The sequence below is a fragment of the Ursus americanus genome, chromosome 12, assembly GCF_024610735.1.
Source record: "Ursus americanus isolate L20-20 chromosome 12, mUrsAme1.1.p, whole genome shotgun sequence".
Classification (NCBI taxonomy): Eukaryota; Metazoa; Chordata; class Mammalia; order Carnivora; family Ursidae; genus Ursus; species Ursus americanus.
Genome location: NC_142138.1, coordinates 2,804,912 through 2,826,962, shown reverse-complemented (window position 1 = coordinate 2,826,962; position 22,051 = coordinate 2,804,912). Strand labels below are relative to the sequence as shown.

At 52.8% G+C, this 22,051-nt stretch overlaps 1 protein-coding gene across 8 annotated transcripts in view; it reads right to left on the bottom strand.

Annotated features, from left to right (window-relative positions):
* The window catches only part of ST3GAL3 (ST3 beta-galactoside alpha-2,3-sialyltransferase 3), a 183,107-nt gene that overhangs the window by 18,844 nt on the left and 142,212 nt on the right, over positions 1-22,051 (bottom strand). For all 8 annotated transcript variants that reach the window (XM_087865806.1, XM_087865804.1, XM_087865805.1 and 5 more), the window contains 4 exons: positions 7,657-7,751; positions 4,496-4,559; positions 3,532-3,627; positions 3,054-3,240 (listed from right to left, as the gene is read on the bottom strand). In XM_087865806.1, coding sequence (XP_087721932.1) covers positions 3,054-3,240; positions 3,532-3,627; positions 4,496-4,559; positions 7,657-7,751 — 442 coding nt within the window. The remainder of the gene's footprint in view (positions 1-3,053; positions 3,241-3,531; positions 3,628-4,495; positions 4,560-7,656; positions 7,752-22,051) is intronic.

Sequence of the window (22,051 nt, the reverse complement as noted above, 5' to 3'; positions counted from 1 at the left end):
CACCTGGCAAATGGCTAAGCGCACGGCGAGATGGGGTGAGATGGGGCGAGATGTGTCTCTGCAGATTTCTCGAGGGCCGGAGGCTGCCCTGTCCCACCACAGACTTCCAGACACCTCCACATCCACCCCCTGACCTCAGCTTCCCCACTCAGCAGTCCCCCGGAAACCCCCGAGCTGCCCCGAGCACACATGGCCTGCTGGGCATGCCTCCAAGCTTGCCGCCTCGCTCAGGGCTCCTGGGGGCTGGGAGACAACGAGCCTTTGGGTTACTTGTTTGGGGTCATCTGTGCCGCTGTCCAGTGAGTCAGGGAACCAAATGGTGACAAGAAGAGCCCCCACATGGATGAAGAAAGCATGGCTGGCCTTAGCACCGGCTGTCTTTTGGGTTGTTCAGTCTTCCTTTCCCATCTTCCCCCTTTCCAGATCCCATCAAGGCTCCCGGGTACCAGAAAGTTACACCCAATGAGCAGCTGTTCACCTAGCAAGTGGCAGGCAGCAGCCGGGAGCGAGCCCTAAGATCTGTTCCAGCCCTGCCCAGCCAGGCCGCGGCTCCAAACACAGGCTGCCTCCTTCCTGCCAGAATCTACAGGTGAGGCTCCGGGCAGGTGCAGAGAGCTGCCCAGCAGCCCAGCAGCTGCACGGCTGGACACATGGCTGCAGGAGTAGGACAAGCCTGTGGCTGGCACCAGAGAGGAAGGGCCTGGAGAAGCAGCCGCCCCCACATTTACCTGGGTCTCAGCTGCCAGAGGAGTGAAGGAGAGCATGGGAGAGGTCCTGTGAAGGCATCAGCCCTGGGCTTGGGGTAGGGAAGGGTTCTAAAGGAGAGGCTTCCTGCATCGCCAAGAAGGGCTAGGGTTGGGGAGGCCACGGGCACTGCCGGCTTTCCTCTGGCAGCTCACGCAATAGGCCCAAGTTATCTTTGACTTGGGAGCCAAGGCAGGCTCGTGGAATTTCAAAGGACTCCTCCCGGTCCCCGCTCTCTCCTCACTCACCCCCACCAACCCTGGGAATGTGTTCTCACTAACACAAGGCTGCTCCTACATCCCTGGGGACGGCCAGACACAGGACACAGGGGTGAGCGCATGCCTGAGCACAGCTCCTAATGCCTCATCCCAACTGCTCCAGGACCTTCGGTCAGCCTGCAGCCGAGGCCAGGCCATGGGGGAGCTCCTCGGAGTCTTCCTGGGAATAGTGAGGCCCTGCTGTCTGCCCCCTGAGGGGCTGGAGCATGGGGAGTCTCCTGACTCTAGATGACTGTCCTCTTTTTCTGCCTTCTTTCCTTATTTCCCTGGATGGACTAAAAGAGCCTTGAATGAACTGACCCTGGTGTTCTTGGAAGGAACGTGTGGTAACATCCACCCGGCTGCCCTGATCCACCCCCTGGCCTGCCTGTTGGATCCAGTCTGCTCAGCAGGAAGCAGGATCTGGTGTTTGAGCCAGATGACTGCGCATTGAGGGGTTTAAAAAAACAATGGGATCAGGTCCCTGCCCTCCAGGAGCTCCTCTGACAGGTGTCCCTGTGCAGAGGAAAGGATGTCTGAGGAGGGGATAGGCCAGTGGGGAAGAGGCCAGGGTGAGAAAGCAGCCCTCAGCCTCCCTGGAGTTCACCAAGGCAGACCCAATTCCCTCCCGTTTCCCCTGAGAAGTACCTACCTGTGATCCCACTTCTGTTGCCTTCAAGGCAGAGAGAAAGGCGAGCCCTGAGGACACTAGTTTTTAGGCCATGGCTCTAAAAACAGAGGGGTGCTCCCTCAGCCCCCATTCTCTCCCTGGTTTGCATGGGCAGTGGGCCTTCTTGCAGCTGGAGCTGGCTGAAGCCAACCCCCTTCCTCCCCTTTGGAGAGCCAAGCTGGACTCAGTGGAGCCTGGCTGCCTCATTCAGCTTGGCTCTGGGGGGGTTCCCCTTCCCCATTGTCCCACCTACCTGAATTTCTGGACCTGACTTCTGTCTTCTCTCTCGATTGCTACCTACTTGACACTGCCTGCACTTGGCATTGCTTGGGAAAGGGCTGTGGAGTTAAACCAGACTGCACTGAGACCTCCACAGGCAGGTCAAGCTGTTCCCACCCCCGAACTTGCCTCTAAACCTCCAGAAAGAACAACTAGCTTCTTACTGTAGGCGGAGGCCATCTGTCATCATTCTCCTCTGGTAAGAGGCTCGGGTACTGGAAGACGAATGGCCTGAACTCTGCGATACCCCTCCCCTGCGGTGGCTGGTGACAGCTGGTTGAGGGGAGAGGGGGAACGGGCCCGGACACGTTGGCAGGTATCCCTGCGGGCCCAGAGCTGAGAAAAAGAGAACTCAGGAGGGGACTCAGTGGGTGGTCCACCAAGGAGCAGTCACCCTACTTGGCCACTCAATCTCCCTAGAGAAATGGGCCCAGGCCCTTGCCTGCCTAGAACGATGAGGACAGATCTGATCATTCCCGGAGTGCAACCAGACTCAGTGGCAGCTGGGGACCCAGGTCAGCAGTGAAAGTACAAAATGGGGAGAGGTCAGGACATAGGGGCCTGGGCAACTGGCCCCATCAGGCTCACTGAGGGTCTGCTATCCCTGCAGAATGGCCCCAGGGTCCGGATAAGGCTTTCCTCCCCTGGCGGGGAATGAGGGTGGATCCGCGAGAGTCAGTGAGCTCTGCAGAGGGTGAAGGGCTTGGGGAGGCCACTACAAGGTCAGGGCAGGGGAGGGTGAAGATTAGGAGTGACACTGAGGCTAGCCAGATAAAAGCGCTCCTTCCAGGGGGGCCTCAGGCCAGGGAAGGGCCTGCAGGGGCTGCTGGGGAAGGACTCAGGGTCTGGCTAGAGAAGGCTGAAAAAGAACGCAGTTGGCATCTGGGCGGGTGTCAGATATCAGGCACAGCAGCTCCAGGAGCCCACACCAGCGCCCCTTGGCATCATCGCCTGGCCTCTGTGTCCCTCGGTTGGGTTTGGGTGTCTTTCAGCTTTGGGTCACTGATGCTTCTTTTGAAAGGGTCCTACTTGTTCTCTGCTGGGTTCAGGGGAAGGGGCTGGCCGGGGCAGGAGGGGAAGACGCTGGCGCACGGGGAGCTCACCACTCTCTCCTTGTAGACGATGTACTTCAACCACTTGAAGTCCTGCCACTTGAAGCCGGCGAGGACGAACAGAGAGTCGCGCTCGTACTGCTCGGGCCGCTGCATGGCGCCCTCGGGGTAGGTGATGCGCAGTGTGGTTTTGCTGCCCACGTCCTTCTCGAAGCCCTTCACCGGTGCTGAGTTCAGCCTACAGAGAGCAGGCCCGGTCAGAGCCCGCCTCGGGCTCACTGCACGTAGCCTGTGGGCTCGTGTTTGGGGAGGCTCTATGACCCCAGAATTCCCCAGGAGCAGAGAACGGGGAGCCAGGTCACCTGCAGCCACCTAGCTTTCCAGAGCCCTCCAAACCAGGGTTCTTCTCTGGGCTTCTGCTGACCTCCAGCCCACCCGGCCAGATGGACAGACAGCTCTCAGTGGATTCGGGGACGAGGGTTTGGGCCAGGACACTCAGGTGCCAGAGGCACTGCTTTGGGGAGCTCACCTGACCACAATGTCATAGTCATCAATCCGTGACCCCAGAGACTTGTTGGCAAGGACACCTCCGTTGCCCACGATGATGCAGCGGCGACAGCTAAGGCTGAGGGGAGAGAGGCAGAGACCTGTGGAGGAGTCCGCCAGAGCTCCTTCTCCCTACCCCTCTGGCCCTTGACCTCAGGCCTTTGGCCAGGTGCAGGCTGGGATGGGGGAAGACCAGTGGGCTTCTGGCAGCATTCTGAGGCCAAAGCCATACTGTGAGTAGCTGGGCCACTTGGGACTCTCTGACATCCCTAGTCCCAGCTACTCTCCAGGAGAGCGTGGCTGTGGAAGGGGCAAGGGCATTAGTTCCGGGGTGGTGAGGAAGGACCCTCTAGTACGACAGCATTCTAGGCTAAAGTTCCCCCAGGGTTAGTGGAGTTCAAGAGAGAGGGCAAAGTGGGCTGACTCCGAAGGCTGTGCCAGAGAAGCAAGCCGAGAGGACGGGCCCGGAGGCTCCAGGACCCAGGGCTGGGCTTATATTCAGCACGGAGGCCCCCATTTTCCCACTGGCTACCAGAAAGCCCTACTCATCTTGCTCCTCCCACCTGGGGCTCCCCGCCTCCAGGGTCTGTTAGCTTCAGAGCTGTCACCTCCTGCATTTAAGCTCTGGCCCCCTCTACTGCCTCGACCCCCCAGTCCTTCAGTCCCAATGCTGGGCTGATCTCAGCCCAGTGTCTTCCGTCCTTCCCCTCAGACCTCTGACAGCTGAGGACTGAAGTATCCTGCCAAGTGCTCACAGCCTGGGGGATGCAGGCCAGCTGGATGGCCCCACTTATCTTATCTGCTCGCCACCCCAGCACGTGCACTGTGTGCGCGTCTGCGGACATGCCGGAGGGCCTGCTCGTGTCCGGCCAGGGCTGGCGGGGCCTCAACACCTCTGTGCATGCCAGGCAGCTGAGGGGCAGGGGGCTGGGTAGCAAGGGGCTCACCTGTCCAAGGCAGGGGTCAGGCGGTACTCTTTGGTGACTGACAAGATGGCTTTGATTAGATTGTCTGTGGACAGAGGAGGGAGGTCACGGTTAGAGGGTCACTGGCATGCCCACGCGGTGTCTGAGGTGATGGTGGGAGGCACACGCTCCTGTGTGTGGGAGGGGGTGTGAGGGTGGGGAGAGGGCGCTCTGGAAACAAGGCTGGGCCGGGCCGCTGCCCTAGCTTTCTCCCCGACGATCGAGACAGAGGCAGGGGAACAGGCAGGCACGCTCGGCTGTGCCCGGAGCCAGTCCCCAGCACCGGCAAGCAGCTTCTGTCCCAGGGCTCCCCAGCCCTTCCTGGGTGGTCTCCTCTGGCTTTCAGAGGCCGGCAGTCAGGCCCCAGGACATGGATCGCCGGGCCTGGGACCTGCTCAGAGACAGAGACCACGCTGGGCTCACCCCTGTGCCCCACCGGGCAGATACCAGAGAGCAAATGAGGAGGCCACCAACACCGAAGAGCTCGAGTGGGCTCCGCCAGCTCCCAACTCAGACCCCTTCGCCTCACTCTCTGATACCACCTTCCCCTCACTTGCCCCTCCAACACTGCCGATCTCCAGTCTCCGTCTTGCCAGCCTGCCTCTGCCTCCTTCCATCTCTAACCCCTGAGGCCTGGCATCTGCCCACCCGCACCCCACTCAGGCGGCCCTCAGCAAGGGCCCAGGACTCTGTGTCCTCAGATCCTGTGCCCACTATTCAGACCTCATTCTTCACGGCCTCTCTCTGGCTTTGGTGATGGGAACTGCTCTCCTTTCAAGCTCCGGCGTAATGAGAACATTATTATATAATGTATAATGACATGGGCTTTGGAGTCACTTCCTGGCTGTGCCACTTCAGAGCTCCGTGACCTCCGATAAAGCACTTACTTTCTTCGTGCTTTAGTTCCCCATCTTTCAAATGAAGACGGCAATTCCTACGCTGCAGAGTCATTAGGAAGATGAGAGGATAATGTACAGAGAGAGCTGGAGATAAAGCAGCTAGTGCAGCCATGGTGGAGAGCATCTTCATAACATTAAGCAAAGACGCAGATGTGCTTAGACTAAGATCGCTCAACTCTTTCCCTAGAAGACAGCGTCTGAACGCTCACACATTTGTTTGAGGAGACTTGTACAAGACGGTTCACTGCGGACCTGTCTGTAATAGCAAGATGCTGGAGGCAACCTAAATGTTCGCCAAAGGAAGGCAGATTAAATGTGGTACACAGAATACTACATAGCAGTAAAAACAAATGAAGAAGGGACCTGGGGCTATGTGTACTGATACAGAGAAACCTGAAAAGCAGAAGCAAAAAAACTAATTTGAAACACACACACACACATGCATACAAATTATTTGTAAAATGTAAAAACATGCAAACACGATACCGTATTTTCAATGGATATATAAATACATCACACAAGGAGATACACAGGCATTGGAACAATAACCCCCAAACCAGGCTAATGGTGTCCTGGACAAGGAGGGGAATGGAGCTGGAGGGGCTACGCAGAGCTTTAATTGTATCTCATGTTTTATTCCTTAAGCTGGGGACATGGTACACGGGCGCTCACTGTACTAGTCATCATTCTTTTTTATATGCATGAAGTATTCCACGTAAAGAAAGAATGCCTCCCAACTTAAAAATAACAATCCCACCATTTTTTTAAGAGACGGTGGACAACACTGTCAGATGCAGCCAAGAGGTCAAATTAGGGGCTGAAATGTACCCTCTGGATCTCACGGGGACACTGAGCAGTGTCACTGGGATGGTGGGGGGAGAGAGTGCTCAGGACTAAATGGTGAAAAAGAGGAGGCAGCAGGCACAGCGAATCTTCCCAGGAGGTGAAGGCGAATGGGTAAGGAAACAGACCTTTAAGGAGCGTTCTCTACTGAGTGCCTGCAGGTATACCTTCTGGAGGGCTTCAGGCAAGGCCACAGACCCCCTCCTTTCCCCACCTCCCATTTCACCTCTAAGGAAAAGCATATTGCTACTCGTTGGCCAAAGTCAAGGCTATGGCTTGGGTTTTTGTTTTCTCGAAGGGGACTTAAGCAGAAAGGGTATAAACTAGCAGGTGCTCTCTTCTCGCTGGCCGATGGGCTGTGTACCAGCCTTTCCAGGCTTCGTAGCTCAGGAGGGTCGGAGTCTTGAGCAAGGATTTAGGAGAGCGGTTCTTTACCCGGTTCAGCCCTACCCGTTAGATTTGTCCTTGGGGATCTGAGGTCTAAACTCCCGTTCTAGAGCGTCCTTTTGCCGGCCCCTGTCTTCTTTTCAGGGAGGGATGGACTGGCTGAGTGGAGGATTCAGGTATTTTTCAGTGCCCTGGCCAAATGACGTCACACCTTCAACAAGGTTCTTACTTGATTCTGACCACAACCTAATACAATGGTATTATTTTCTCCATGTAACTGATGAAGAAACTAAAGCACAGGCAGGTTAAGTAACCTGTCCAAGGTCACAGCTAGTAAAGAAGTGGTACTGAGATCTGACCCTTCAATGTCTGTTTGCCCTAAAGCCCAAATTCTAACATGCCATGAAACAGTGCAGAAACTTGACAAGGCAACAGAACTGTTAAACTGTCAGGGGAGGGAAAGTCTTAAGTCAGGAGGGAGCTGCATGGGCAAAGTCCCTAAGGCAATGGAAGGGGACAGTTCTGAGGGCACAGAGGACAGCGAGCCTTGGACAGGGTAAGAAAGGACTGGAGGGGAGAGGGTAGTAAGGAGGCGATGATGGAGGAGGCTGGGGTCCTTGTGGAGGAAGGCCTCTGTCTTCTCAGGGACTTCCCCCTCGTATCTGGTCCTCTGGCATGATGTCCCTGGCATCCTGTCCTGTGATCTCACTGTGTTCTTCCCTTGTCAGAGCCCTCACTGTCCTGCACTTGAACTATCTGTGTCTCCACTAGACGGGAGCTTTTTTAAGGAGCAGAACTATATTGTCCACTCCACTGCTGTATGCCTGGCCCTGGCCAAGTGGTGGGCTCTGAGTAAACAAACAGTCCATTGAAGTTAGAGGAAAGAAAGGAAGGGAGAGAAGGAGGGAGAGGGGTGGACCCCAAGCATGGGGACTTCTGAGGGTACAGCCCTGTCCTGGGTACAGGGAGACAGGCTGAGGGATCTCATGTTAATATAGAGGGTTCCCAACCTACCTTGACCTTTGATCCCAAAAGGCGGCACAAATTCCCGAATCCTAGCCCACTTGCGGAAAGAGTCATCCAGGAACATGGGTGCTGGCTTGGAGAACCTGCAATACAACAGGGCTGTTGAGGACCCCCAAAGGCCACAAGCGGGAGTGCAGGTGGGCTCCTGGGCACGTCCGTCTTGGCAGTGGATCCGTTGGAAGCAGCTCCATGCTCCAGTGCGCCCTCCCTGCCCCCGGTCAGTGGCATGGGACACAGCCTGTCCACTGGAGCCTGAGTTTGGAGGGGCAGGTCTGGCCAGTGCCTACACGGCCGGCTACGGGGGAGGAGAGGCAAGACGGCTCAGCCAGGACAGAGGCGCAGCACGGCAAGCTCTCCGGCAGGCGACCCAGGCACGCACCCACACTGTCCCTGCAGTCTGGGCACATGGAGGTGACACACTGACCAGCTGAGCAGAAAGAGACCCAACGACAGCTAGTACACGGAGACCAAGTTTCGCAGAGAAGTCTGGGAGGTGGACCACCCAGGGTGAGGAGGAAGGAGAATTCGAGGTGAGAGCGAGAACGGACACAGGAGGCGGACGTTTGGTAGAGAAGCCTGTGGCTGGGAGGCAGGGCTGAGGGGAGGCTTCACACGGGTAGGAGCCTGGCAGAGGCAAGGATGGAGGGAACCTGAAGCTCAGGAGGTGGGGGAGGGGCAGGGGCAGAAGGGGAGGGGGTAATTTTGGCCCGGAGGAAAGACGGGAGGGAAGGGGGGAGAGAAGGAAGGGCGGGATAATGCTGAGTTGAGAAGGGAAAAAGAAAGCAGGCTTGGGGAAGGTAGGACAGTCAGGAGGGATGGAGACGGCAGTGAGGACAGAGGGGAGAGCAATGGGAGAAACCAAGCTCTTCAGGGATGCATGGAACCTAGCACCCGGTTTTGAGACCTTTCTCGGGGCACCTGGTGGTCCAGAACACGGCCAGCACCTGACCATCTACGGTGTGTTGATTCTCTCTGTGGGGCCTGCTTGGGGCCTCGCCGGCCAAGAGTGAAGGTGTGGAGGGCTAGGCCTCGGCTCCATCCCTGTGTTTCTAACTCAACCTGAATCGGCCACTGAAAACCTGAAGACCGGAGGAGAGGCCCTCCAAGGCCGGGAACTAGAACTTAGCCCTCTGACTGTCCTCCAACTCAAGCAAACCTTCCTCACTTCCATCCTCACTAACCATCCTGATCGCCCTACCCAGGGGGAATAATACCAGTAACCACTTGCAGAACTAATATTATTAGAGATTTTGAAGTGAGCTACAAAGAGGCAGAAAACTTGCCATCCTGCCCACCCCCACCATTACTCATGGCTGACCTGGGAGATCAAATCAAAGTACATTAATATATTTGATGTTCTCCCAGAGGCACTGAGTCCTGGCCACAGCCTATACAAGGAAACAAGGTCCCTGGATAAGCCCAAGAACCTCTCCTCCTGCGTCGGGACTGAGTTTATAAAATGTTTGCAAAGTTTCCCAGTCAGGCTTGCACAGGATTTTATCTGCTTCCCAATATGTACTGGATGTCATATGCTAATAAAATCTCTTAAGATCTGGCCAAACGTTCTCAACATATGTTTTTCCTTTTCCTCTCCTTTTCCCCATGTTATTCAGCTGCTTAGAAAGTTCATTATGTTAATTTTTACTTTTTTTTTTTAAAAGCCTTATTTTGGGTGTAATAAGTGCTAATTTGGGGGGGGAAAAACTGATGGGTGCACACACAAACACAAATAAATCAAAAATACCCATAATCCTCAAACACAAGGCACTTAACCTTTCGGTATATATCTGTACTGAGCTCCGTAGGTTCTTTTTTCACTTTATAATAATGAAAACATCGCCGTGCAAATGGATGCAACTTTCTCCTAATACACAAAGACGGGATCAAACCAAAACCAGTAAGCTCTTAACAACCAAAGGTACACGATACACAAGTGAAAATATGACCCAAAAAGCATCAGTTCCAGTACTAGTGTTACAGCCTGAATGTCTGTGTTCCCTCAAATTCGTATGTTGACATTTCATCCCCAGTGTGACGGTGCTGGGAGGTGGGGGCCTCTGGAAGGTAATCAGGTCATGAGAGTACAGCCTTCATGAGTGGGATTAGTGCCCTGTAAGAAGAGGCCAGAGAGCTAACTAGCTCTCTTTCCACCGTAGGAGGATACAAGGAGAAGCCGGCCATCTGAACCTGGAGATGGCTCTCACCAGAACCCGACCACGCCGGCACCGCGAGCTCAGACGTCGGCCCCCAGAACTGTGAGAAATACGTTTCTGTTGCCGAGAAGCCGCCCAGCTTCTGGTAGTCTGTTAAAGCAGCTAGAGCTGACGAAGACCGAAAGTAATGAACAAAAGTAATTCACAGGAGAGGTCCTGGCCAAAAGCACGACACGGGTCTGATAAGCGTTGCCGCTAGTGTAGAACTCATTTATTTCTTATTTTTATTATCTGTTTCTAAACATTGTCCGTTTCACCTCATTCTTTTATTGGGTCTTCATGTTTCAGCTGCTCATTTTGTAGCCCCTCTTTATTCCCTGACAGACCCAGGCAGCCTCCTCAAACATTTCTTTCTGCTAATTGGGTGCCCCTTTGTGTAAAGGGTACTCCTTTTTCCTCCTGGGGATATATTTTTAAAACTTTTTATTATGGGAGATTTCAAACATGCACAAAAGTTGAAAAACAAAACCGTGAAACTTCATGGACTTGTTACCCAGATCCAGTAATTATCGGTCATGGTCAATTTTGTTTCTCTTAGCCCCTCCTACTTTCTTTCTATATTATTTTGGAAACTCCCAGCAATCATGCCATTTTATCCATAAAATACTTCAGCATTCATTTCTAAAAGGGAAGGCCACCTTCAAAACCATAACCACACCTAAACAACTCCTCTCAAAGCCATTATCACATCTAAAACACTAACTATAATTTCTTAATAGCAACAAGTAGTCAATTTCAGATTTCTCCTATTATCTCATCTCATTAATGTTTGCTGTTGTTGGTTATTTTTTTTTTAAGATTTTATTTATTTATTTATTTGACAAAGATAGAGACAGCCAGTGAGAGAGGGAACACAAGCAGGGGGAGTGGGAGAGGAAGAAGCAGGCTCATAGCGGAGGAGCCTGATGTGGGGCTCGATCCCAGAACGCCGGGATCACGCCCTGAGCCGAAGGCAGACGCTTAACCACTGTGCCACCCAGGCGCCCCTGTTGTTGGTTATTTTAATATAGATATTTTTTTTTTAAAGATTTTATTTATTTATTCGACAGAGATAGAGACAGCCAGCGAGAGAGGGAACACAAGCAGGGGGAGTGGGAGAGGAAGAAGCAGGCTCATAGCGGAGGAGCCTGATGTGGGGCTCGATCCCACAACGCTGGGATCACGCCCTGAGCCGAAGGCAGACGCTTAAATGCTGTGCCACCCAGGCGCCCCCCTTAATATAGATATTTTAAATATAGATATTTTAATATAGATCAGAATGAAAGCATGGTCCACACATTGAATTGGGCTGGTCTCTAGCCTCTTTTAAATCTACAGGTTTCCTCCTCTCTCTTCTTCTCCCTTTGGCCTTTTCATCTTGGCTCCTGAATCCTCTGACACACCCCAGTAATCTTAGAAAACGGCCTTGCTGTCTAGTATGTAAAGATGTCCCAAGTTCATCCTGTACATTTCTTGCCTCCACCTGGAGTCGGTCATCTTCCAAGGAGCCCTGCTTCCTTTTCACTGGAGATGGTATTTAGAGACCACCAGCTCGATGGCTAGGTTGCTCATGCGGCTTGGGCTAGCCGTTTCCCCCAGGCCTTTTCAGGGGGACAAAGCAGGAAGTAATTTTTTAAAGAGAAAATACATCATGCGTTTATACTAGCATCCCCAATCCAAATTGAGGATGACAAGATTTGTACTTTCTTTCTCTTGTTTCACAGCTTCCTTGAGATATGATTCACACACCATAAAAGTCATCTATGTAATCTTCCTTTACTTTACATTTGTGTCTCTTTTCAATTCAGTAGACATTCTTGTGTAGTGATAGCAACATAATTGCTTATTTGCTTTATCTTAATACATACACACATAGAGGTACATGTAAAAAATATAATTTCAGAATAACGTTACTAACACTATCACTACTAGAAACAACGTAAAGTTTCTTTACAGTTCTTTCTGCCTTTGGGTTTACCCTACTAGAGAAGTACAGACAAATGACTTCGCTTCTGCCGCTTGAAATAATTCTGCTGAGTCGAATTCATCAATGATACATAGTTCAGTTTATTGGTTTCATTTTGCTTTTGCTTTTTAGGGGCTGCTTGTACTTCATTTTAATTTAATTTTGTTTTATGATGAGGTAAAACCTTACACAATGCCAAAACTAAACTCACAAAACAAGATACGTTCTGAGGAGTCGAACATTTCTCTCTGTGTCTGACTCCTGCTGCTTCTATTCCCATATAGTATTTATTTTTTATTATTAAATCCATTTTATTTTTATTTTATCCAGATTAGTATTCCTACAATGAATTTGTTTTTATTTTATCCTTTTTTTTGATGTGAGCAAACACATAGTACATACGTGTGTGTGCAGAGTACCACTACTGCCTTCTTTATTCAATAAAAAGATAGCATATTAAATATACTGTTTTGCCTCCTGAGTTTTGTTTTGTTTTTTTCCACCTACAATATATTGTGATGATCACTCCACAGCAGAATATAAATTAATACTGATCGTATTATTCAGTCAGCCCCCTGGGCTGCTGCAGGCTTTCCTAAAGTACCTTCTACCGACAGCAGTTACAATGAATAACTCCATGTATATGTCTTTTCTCTTTGCCAACGTATCTTTGGAATGGATTCCTCAAAGTGGGTTGGTCAGGTCAAAGGGAAAAATGCATGGAAGTAATTTTGCTCCATATTGCCAAATTACCCTCCATGGGGAGTGTGCCATCATAGCCACCAGCGATGGTCGAACATTTCAGTCCTGCCAGTCTGATAGGAGAAAGACAGTATCTGTGTGGTTTTAATTTGTATTTCTTTTATTCTAAGTGAAACTGCACATGGTTAAGGGGTCATTTGCACTTCTTTTTCTGCTACCTTTGTTCCTATCGTTTGCCCATTTTTCTACAGGGTTATGGGTCTCTTTCTTCTCCCAGCTTTTCTGACACATAATTGACATCTAAGTCATGTCGCTGTGTAAGACGTCCAGCGGGATGATCGGGTACACTTCTACAATGCATATGATCACCGCCGTAGCGTCAGCTAACAATCTGCTCTTTTTTTGAAGCTCTGCATATATTAAATATATAAACCCTTCGAGATGCAATTACGAGTATTTCTCCCAGTGTGTTTATTTAATATTTACTTGGCTTATGGTGTTTTCTCGCTTTCTTTTACCCCGCATTTTTTTGCAATAGATTTTTTACAAACATCATCAAATTTATCAACCTTTACCTTTGTTTCTGGATTCTGAGTCCTAGTTAGAACACCTCCCTTCATTCCCAGGGTTCATCTCTTTCCTGGCTAGAATCCCATCCATTTGTTACATCTTTCTTGTCGGGACCCCATACCCCCAGTTCCACTGTCTTTCTGCCCCACCCATTAGGCAAAACCCACTCAGGAGATTAATCTAATCCTACACTCTTGTATTCTTTATACTTCTAAGTGCTGCTAGCGCGCGTACACACACACACACACACACACAACACACACTCTCATGTGAACTGATGTCACTATAAATTCATGGGCTTGAACTTTAGTTGGACCCTCAACTTTGCTCAGTAGCTTTTCCAAACCATCCCCAAGCCCCACAAACGTTCTAGCCTTTCCAACTTTCCCTAAGCAGATTACCTCCTCTCTCACTTCACAGTCCAAACCAGGATGGCTCAGATAGGAACTCGTTCAGCTTCTAACTTCCTTACCCCCCCCCCACCTAGGCCCACCCAAGCTGATCTCTCCAGCGTGGTTTCCCTTCCCGTTTGTTTCCCCCAAGCACAAATCAAGCGCAGGTCTCTCTTACGTGAAAACAAACACACAAACCCACCCAAATAACTTTCCTGATCACGCACCCCTTTAGCTACCCATCTCTCTCTCTAGCCCTTTGTGGCCAAACCTCTAGAAAGAGCAACGGATATGCTGTCTCAACTCCCTCATCTCCCAGTCACTCCTCCCCCTAAGGTAACTGGGCCTCCCTCTTCGGAGACTACTGCTAACCTTCCACCGACGGGGCACCATTTGCAGCTCCCTGAACGTGCCGGGCTGCACGTGCTCACACGGGCAGTGCCGCTGCCTGAAATGTACACACCCTCTATTCGCTGATCCCCTTCTGTCTCTCTCTGCCGGGAAAATCCCTTCTTACTCTTCCAGTTCAAATGCTGTTTCCTCTGGACAGCCTTCCCCGACGCGCCCAGGTAGGCTGGTCCTCTTCCTGTAGTGTTTCCACTGTACTTTGCTCAGCCCCCATGAAGTGGCTCAGTGCCCTCAGAGGCCTTGGAAGTGGAGCCGGGGGCCAAAAACAACAGGAAATGGGGTGGGGTGATGGTAGCGATGAGGTCTGTATGTGTGTTTGTGTTAATTCTGCAGGTGGCCTGGGCCCAGCCTCGTGCTACACCTGGAAGAGAACCAGGGGCTTCTGTCCAGAGACCAGGGTGCCAGTTTGGGGGCCTGGCCAGGATGGAGGTGGCCTCTGAGGTGCGGAATGACTGGTCAGACTGGCGGGGGTGTGGGATGCCTGACCTGCTTGCCCTGGCGGGGGGGGGGTGGGGGGGGTGCAGCAGGGGAGGGTGGGGCAGGCTCAGGCGGACAGGCCCCAGCCTGCCAGCCCAGGGCTCCAGCACGCGAGGCAGCTCTAGGATCAGGTTTCAGTAGGGTGTGTGAGTGCGTGAGAAGGTATTGGGGAAGGAGAGGGAAGTTGCATTGGAACCTGTCCCTCTTTTCTCCTGAGATCCTTGAGCTCAGTAGTTTGGAGACTTGTGACTCTAGGAGGGCACGTGATGAGGACGGGTCTGACCCCTCTGCCTCTCATAGCAAGGCCGTGACCCTAGGGCACACAGGCTGCCCTGTCCACAGACTCTGGTGGACATCAGAAGATATCTGTCAGCTCATTTAATGCCCAGTGGTGTGACTGAGGTACATTGTAGAAGGTGAATGTCCCAACAACCTAAACCACTACCAAAGACCCAGCACTTCAGCCTGTATCCAGGGACCAGCAGGAGAGGTGACTGGGTCTTATCAGGGGGTGGGGAGTGGTTATATGTGGGCACCAGCAGACCCAGGATAGGGTCTTCCTCCGAGTTCCAACCAACCCAACTGAAAAAGTGCCTCTAGATGTGGGTTTGCTGGAGTAGGGTAACACACACCTTCAGCTCTCCATCTGTGCCTGTTTAGTCTTCCAGCTACTCACCCCTATAGTAAGTGTGAGCAGATCGACCACCCAGGGGACAAAGGGAAGGCAGAGCCCAGTAATGGGTCCTGAGGACCAGGGGCCATAACGCCTCAGTCTGTTAGATTCAGCCATAGGCCTTGGCCCCCCAAAAGTGAGACTGTCATCCAGCAGGGTGAAAGCAAAACCCCACAGAGCCACCATCCTCAAACCTGTTCTGGGAAGTGGTGAGGTGGATAAAGCAGAGGGACACGGGTTTTCTAGAATTTACCTGGTTTTGTGGGGGATCTTGCTGCAGCAGCAGCCCCACCATAAATGGTCCTGCACAGTAAGACCCTGGTATACATCCGTGCAGGCAAGACGAGCACTTCCCAAATGCCTTGTCAAATTTAGGTCTGCCTGCATGTTTTCCCTGCTGACCGCCTGAATGGGTCCCCTGAGAGAGCAGCAGAGCAGGAGAAAGGACGGTAAATCTCTAGGGCAGGTGGACACACGCCAGGGAGAAGCGGCACAGAGGTAGAGAAGACACACAACGGGTAGTGACCAGCAAGTCCTCTTCCAAGCATCAGCGCGAAGCTCCGGTCCCTGCATCCTGCGTGGGACGAGACCGAGCTACTTGCCTTCTCAGTGCCAGCTCCTGGGCTGAGTGCTGGCTGGGGACCTAAAGGAAAATGAGCCCTGGTCTCTCCCTTCAGGAGGAAACAGGAGACCCAGGTAAACAAATGATCATAAAATACATCTGTACATCGTGCGTTTTGTAATAGGTAGGGGTACAAAGGTCTTGGACCAATTCAGGGGTCCAGGAGAATCTTCATGAAGGAGATGACAACAAAACTGAGCTGAGCCTTGAAAGATAAGTAAATGAGCCTGGGGGAGGATGTCGGGAATGGCGCTCCGGGAGAAGGGCAGTGCAGGCACAGGCACAAGGGAGGAGAGAATCCTTCAATCAAGACCAGGTGAGGTATTGCTGAGGCCAGAGTGAAGCAGGGGCCACCCACGGCAGACGAGCTCAGCCTGGTCCCCCCCCAGTGAATCTGCCCTCTGTCCCACCAGGAAGTGGAGCCGTGTGTGAGGATGGAAGGAGTGGGCAAGTGCATTCCCACCGGTGTAAATAAAGCAGTTGAGGTGCGAACTCTGCACGGAGGGGAAAGGCCAGGTGCATGGGCACCGCCGGGGCTGGCCTGCTGCCCTGACGCTGCGTCAGGACCAATTTCAAGCCGGACACCACTGGTCACTTCGGGCACTCAGCTCACGCTCTTTGTTGCTGGCACCTTGCAGTGGGCATCTGCATTCCCGCCCCCTTCCTCTGGAAGCCCATCCTACCCGTCATTCCGTGCGGTCCTACTGAGCTGACCTCACCGCTGCTCCTGGGATGAGCACATGTCCCAGGCTGGCCAATCAGGGCACTTCGGCCCTCGACCACAGTAACTGGCTCAACAACAGCACCTGATCCAAGTGGGATGAACCAGATTCTTCTCTGACGTCTAATGTGGACACTGGGGGATGAGGGAGTCTCTCTTTTTCCCTGAGACAGTGAGCTGTCACGACCACGTAAGCCAAGAAGAGGGCTTGTACAGTGGCATCTGGGGGGCTCAGTTAAGCAGCTGCCTTCGGCTCAGGTCATGATCCTGGGGTCCTGGGATGGAATCACGTGGCAGGCTCCCTGCTCATCAGGGAGCCTGCTCCTCCCCCCCCCTCTGTCCCTCCCCCTACTCATGTGCGTGCACGTACGTGCTCTCAAATGAATAAATAAAATCTTCAAAATGCTTAAAAAAAAAAAAAAAAGAACAGGGCTTGTACAAACTGCAGCCCATAAACCAGCTGCCTGTTTCTATAAATAAAGTTTTATTAAAACACAGTCATGGGGCGCCTGGGTGGCACAGCGGTTAAGCGTCTGCCTTCGGCTCAGGGCGTGATCCCGGCGTTATGGGATCGAGCCCCACATCAGGCTCCTCTGCTATGACCCTGCTTCTTCCTCTCCCACTCCCCCTGCCTGTGTTCCTTCTCTCGCTGGCTATCTCTCTCTCTCTGTCAAATAAATAAATAAAATCTTTAAAAAAAAAACAAAACACAGTCATGCTCATTCATTTACCTAACGTCTATGGCTGCGTTCATGCTTTAACGGCAGAGTCAAGCAGATGCGGCACAAAATCAAAATATCTCCTAACCGGACCTTTAAGAAAAAATTGGCCGACCCTGGGCCTAGAGCTGCTGGAACCATCTTCGTGGCTACATAGAGAAAACAGTCAAAGCGAGATGAACTCAGAGCCAAAACACTGGGAGAGGGACACTGCTCGGGTTCTATATTCAGAGGGGCCTGAAGACAGTTCAGCCCCTGAACTTAGGCTACATAAACCAGTCTATTTTCTTTGTGTCTGAATTAGTTCGATACGGGTTTCTCCCGACAGCAGCTGCTAACTAGAGGATACATTTTAAGCTCTTTAGTCTGGTTCACGAAGCCCCTGTGATCCGACTCCTGTCTACCTGCCTCAGACACCCCCTCTCTTCTTCTCCCTTTCCCTAAACACTAGCCATTCCCAGTTCTCTAGAGTTTCTACAACCTGCCAGACTCTTTGATGCCTCCACGATTTTATACTCGCTATTCTCTTTGCCTGGAATTCTCTTCCCCTTCTCATTTACAGGCTCAACTTCTGCTCATTCTTCAACCGGACTCCAGGATCTGTACCTTCTAAAAGTGAGAGTCCTCCCCGAGCCACACAGGGCTGATGGAGGCCCCTCTGGTCTCCACGGTTTTCTGTGTACTCTGTCCTCATGGCACTTGCTGCACGCTAGTGTCATTGCCTGGTTCCCCACCAGGCTGTGGGGCACCGCAGCAGCGGCCGAGCACGCGGCCGAGGTGTTCGGCAAACACCTGCAGGCTAGAAGCGGGAAGAGCGGCTCAGGTGGCAGACTTCACAGCGTAGATCCTGCTGGGCCAATCCAGGCCAAATTTCTGCTCCATTGTGAGGTCTGGGGGCTGCCTTCTTGAGGCCCCTCAAGGACACTTCAATCTCCCTGCTCCAAAGGGCCAGGCTTCCAGCAAGGTCTCTGTTGTCAGCAAACCCCTCCCGAGTCTGAAATTCTGCCAGCTACTGCCCCTCGGCCTGCTTAGGGACTGTGGCCACAGACAGCCTGGAGCCACACGCATGACACGTATGACAGGCAGGGAGGCCGGTGCTGAAGGAGGAGAGGAAAGGCTGAGCCAGGGGCCCTCAGGGGACAGTGCCTGGGCTTCTGCTGACGGCTCCCACTGACCGTGCTGACAGCTTGCGCCTAGTGTGGACGAAGGAGGGAAAGGGAGGGGCCCAGACTTCCTCGTGAGGGGAGGGAGGCATGGGGAGACAGAGGGGAGAACTGTGAGCCGAGGAGCTTTTGAGAGGCAATCACTCCTCCCCCTGTGACAGCACGGGTGGTGGCCAGACTGTCCTCAGGGGCCACCTAACCCAGAGCCCAAGGACACGGTCCCATGCGCCCTTGGTGCCCACCATCCATCTCACCAGCGTGTGATAAGCCCCAGCTGACCCGGCCCCTGCACTAGTCACCGGGAACACGACACAGCTCAGAGTCCCTGCCTCGGCAGGGGATGCGTCGAGCACCCCAGTATAGAGGCAGCGTGAAATATCTGATAAAGGGCAAGATTATCAGTACAGTGATGACAGCAGTTTACAGTTCGGGCCCTTCTGTGTTCTAGACGCCCCTCTAAGTGCTCTGAGCACGTGACCCGATTTCATCCTCACACAACCGCATGGACGGGCACTGCTCGCACCCGTATTTTCACCGATCACACTGCCTTTGGGAACACACGAAAGCCACCCGCCCCTTGGAGAAGCACGTGGAAGGAGGGCAGAGCCAGACTGCAGAGGGTCGAGGATGGAGAGAAGTACCAAAGTGGTCAGGAGAGCTCGCACAATTCTACAGAATCTTGGTGGCGAAGGAGAGGACGGAATGTGTGGCTGCAGGGTCAAAGCGGGGAGCAGGCAATGAGCATGTTTGTATTTGGGCTGGAAGGAGACAAGCAGAAGCGGGGGGCAAGAGATGGGGCAGGGGACAGGGGAATGAGGCCCAAAGAGGAAAGGGGACAGGATCCAGAGTAGGAAAGGAGGGACACAGAGGCAGGATACCCTCTCCCGGGAAACAGGGTGGGATGTGAAGATGGCCACTCCGACAGCTGTGGCTGGAGGGAGGGGGACCTGAGCAAATCCTCACCAGACTGACTCTCTTCTCCAGGAAACACCTGGGCCTGGGGATTTGGGGGATTGTGACTTATGGATGGTGAAGGTCTGGAACAGTCACCGTGATACGTCCACCAGGGACAAGGAGTGCCGAACAGTGCTGAGCAGAGACAGGAGACCATGGGAGACCCATGGGGCCAACGCGTGTGTTGTGTCATGTTCTCCATCAGCAGCCCAGTGGCCCAGAGGCAGAGGCAGAGACGTGGCTGGAGGAACTCAAACATGGGCGTTGCTGTACCAGGTTCGTCGGCAGGACAGGAACGTAACGGAACTCAGAGAAATGGTGAGAGCACCAACAATGCCGAGGACCGTGGAACTGGGGTGGCGGCTTTGGCTTTGATGGTGAGGAAGGCCAGGCTGGGCCAACGCGGCTGACCAAGACAAACCCAAGAGTCCCCCCGTTTTCCGTTCTAGTACCACTGACCTAGGATCGGCACATTGTACAAAGGGGAACACCGATTTTACAAACAAACCTCTATCTTGCCAACTGAACGGTATCCCTCTGGGTCACTCTTGACTCATCTCTTTGTCTTGGCCGCCTCTCATCCCATTGATCAGCAAATCCAGTTCATCTCCGAATGTCCTAGAAATCGACTACTTACCTCTCTCTCCACTGCTTCCATCTGGGGCTAACTCATTACCTCTTGACTGCTGCCATGGTTGGCGACCAGTTTCCACTCCTGCCCCTCAATCCACTCTCTAGAAAGGCCAGAACGATACTCTTCAATTAGCTACCGTATCATGCCATTCCTCTGCTTAAGACCTTCCCAGGGCCCTCTGGACAAAATCAAACCACAGGTAACAAGGCCAAATCCTCACCTGCATCTCACACCATTTGAGGCCTTCTCTTTACTCGCCCTCCTTCACTGTATTGGCCTTCTTCTGTCTGAGCTCTTGAATACAACATACCTTTTTCTGCGTCTGGAATTTTCGAAAACACTCTGGATCTTCCCAAGGCTGGCGCTTCGGTTTCATTCAGATCTGTTCATATGCAACTTCCTCGGAGAGGTCTTCTCTGAGTGCTCTGTCTTAAGGGGGTTCCTCCTCCTGCTACTATCATTCGGCTTCCCTGATTTTCTTCTTTCTTTCACTTAGCACTTAAAAGATTCTCTTGTTATTTGCTTATTCTCTCGTGTATACCACTTTATTATAATATGGACAGCGCAAGCTCCATGGGGCTACGGATCTGCCTGTTTTGTTCACTGCCACATCCCCCAGCACCAGCAAGTGTGCCTGACGTAGCAGGTGCTGAATAAACATGTGTTCAGTGAGATCAGAGGTCTGCCTCCCACCAAAGCCACAAAGCCACCTGCCTCTGCTCCACCACCTCCCCCGTCCTCCGTGATAAAGCCGAGCAAGTGGCCGTTCTATCAAAGATCAATCTCCCCACATATGCAAGGTCTTCCTATCTCAGTCACAGTAAAGAGGGAGTCCTTGCAATGGCCTACAAGGGCATCCCTGATCCCTGACACTCCCCCCTCCCCCACTTCCTCTCCTGCTACCCTTCCCCCTGCTCAAGGCACCACAGTCATAGTCCTTGCTGCCTTAGTGCCTTTACTCGAGCTGCTTCCTCTGCCTGGAACGTTCGTCCTCCGTCCTCTGGGGATTCATTTGGCTTACTCCCTCACCGCCCCCCCCCCAGTCTTATTCAAATCTCACCTCTCCCAGCAGGTGTATGCTGATCATTCTATTTAACACTGCAAACTGCTCCTACCACCCTGCCCTACCTTTTCTTTTTCCCCACAGTATTTATCTTATCCTGATTTACTAAACAATTTACTTACTAGATATTTAGTGTCTGGGCTTCCCTGCTAGGATATAAACTTCATAAAGGGAGGTGCTCTTCTAAGTGTTAGGGATGTGGCGGTGAGTATAAGACATCATGATAAGACAATCGGTCTCCCAGGGCACCCCTCCAGAGAACCTTCTCTGGGAAGCTGGAGGCTGTGGCAGCTCTGCTGGCCACAGAAGCCCCCCCCACACCCCTTCACTGCCACAGGGTGGACAAGGCATCAGTGCAGACTGCTCTTGGAATTTCCTCCGCTGGTCTCTGGGCCCCAGCTGGGCATGCCGCTCCTATAGAAAAGGACCCCAGCTACCTTCTTTAGTCCGAGGGCTCCAGCATTGCTCTCGACTTCGGAGACTTTGGGTGAGGCTGCACGCGCAGAATTTTCTCTCTCTAGACCAAATGCCAAATGGGCAGGCAAGTGGTTGATGGGAACCCTGCCAGTCACCCTCCGACTGTCCAGATGCACAGGGAGGACAGTCCTACAACAATTTCGGCGCACGTAGAACACAGATGCTGCTATTCCCACTCCTTGCGCCATTCCTCGCCTCTACACAGATGTCCTGGCCCCTGCACACCCAAGAGGACCCCCATCTGCACAAGTGGAGGGGTGCCCTAAGAGACAGACTGTCTTGTCACCATGTCTTATACTCACCACCACACCCCTGACACTCAGAAGAGCACCTAGCAGTTGCAGTTAATCACTGAACAAATGAATGACCAGACGCGACAGGGGGGCCTGCACACGGGGCGGGGATCTGCCACAGCACACGCCACCGAGCTGCAGCAGTCAATTTCCTCTTTCCCACCCACCCATCCCGCGCTCCCCTACGTCCTGCTGCACTAAGCTCTGTATGGCCGGCCGGCCAGCCAACCATCAGGAAGGAGGACCAGAGACCTGCTGTAGTCATTCTAGGTACCTTCCTGAGACATGGCATTGCTAATGCCTGCTAGAACAAATGGTCCCGGAGACAAGCAGGCCGCAGCCCCTCCTGCCCTTCCT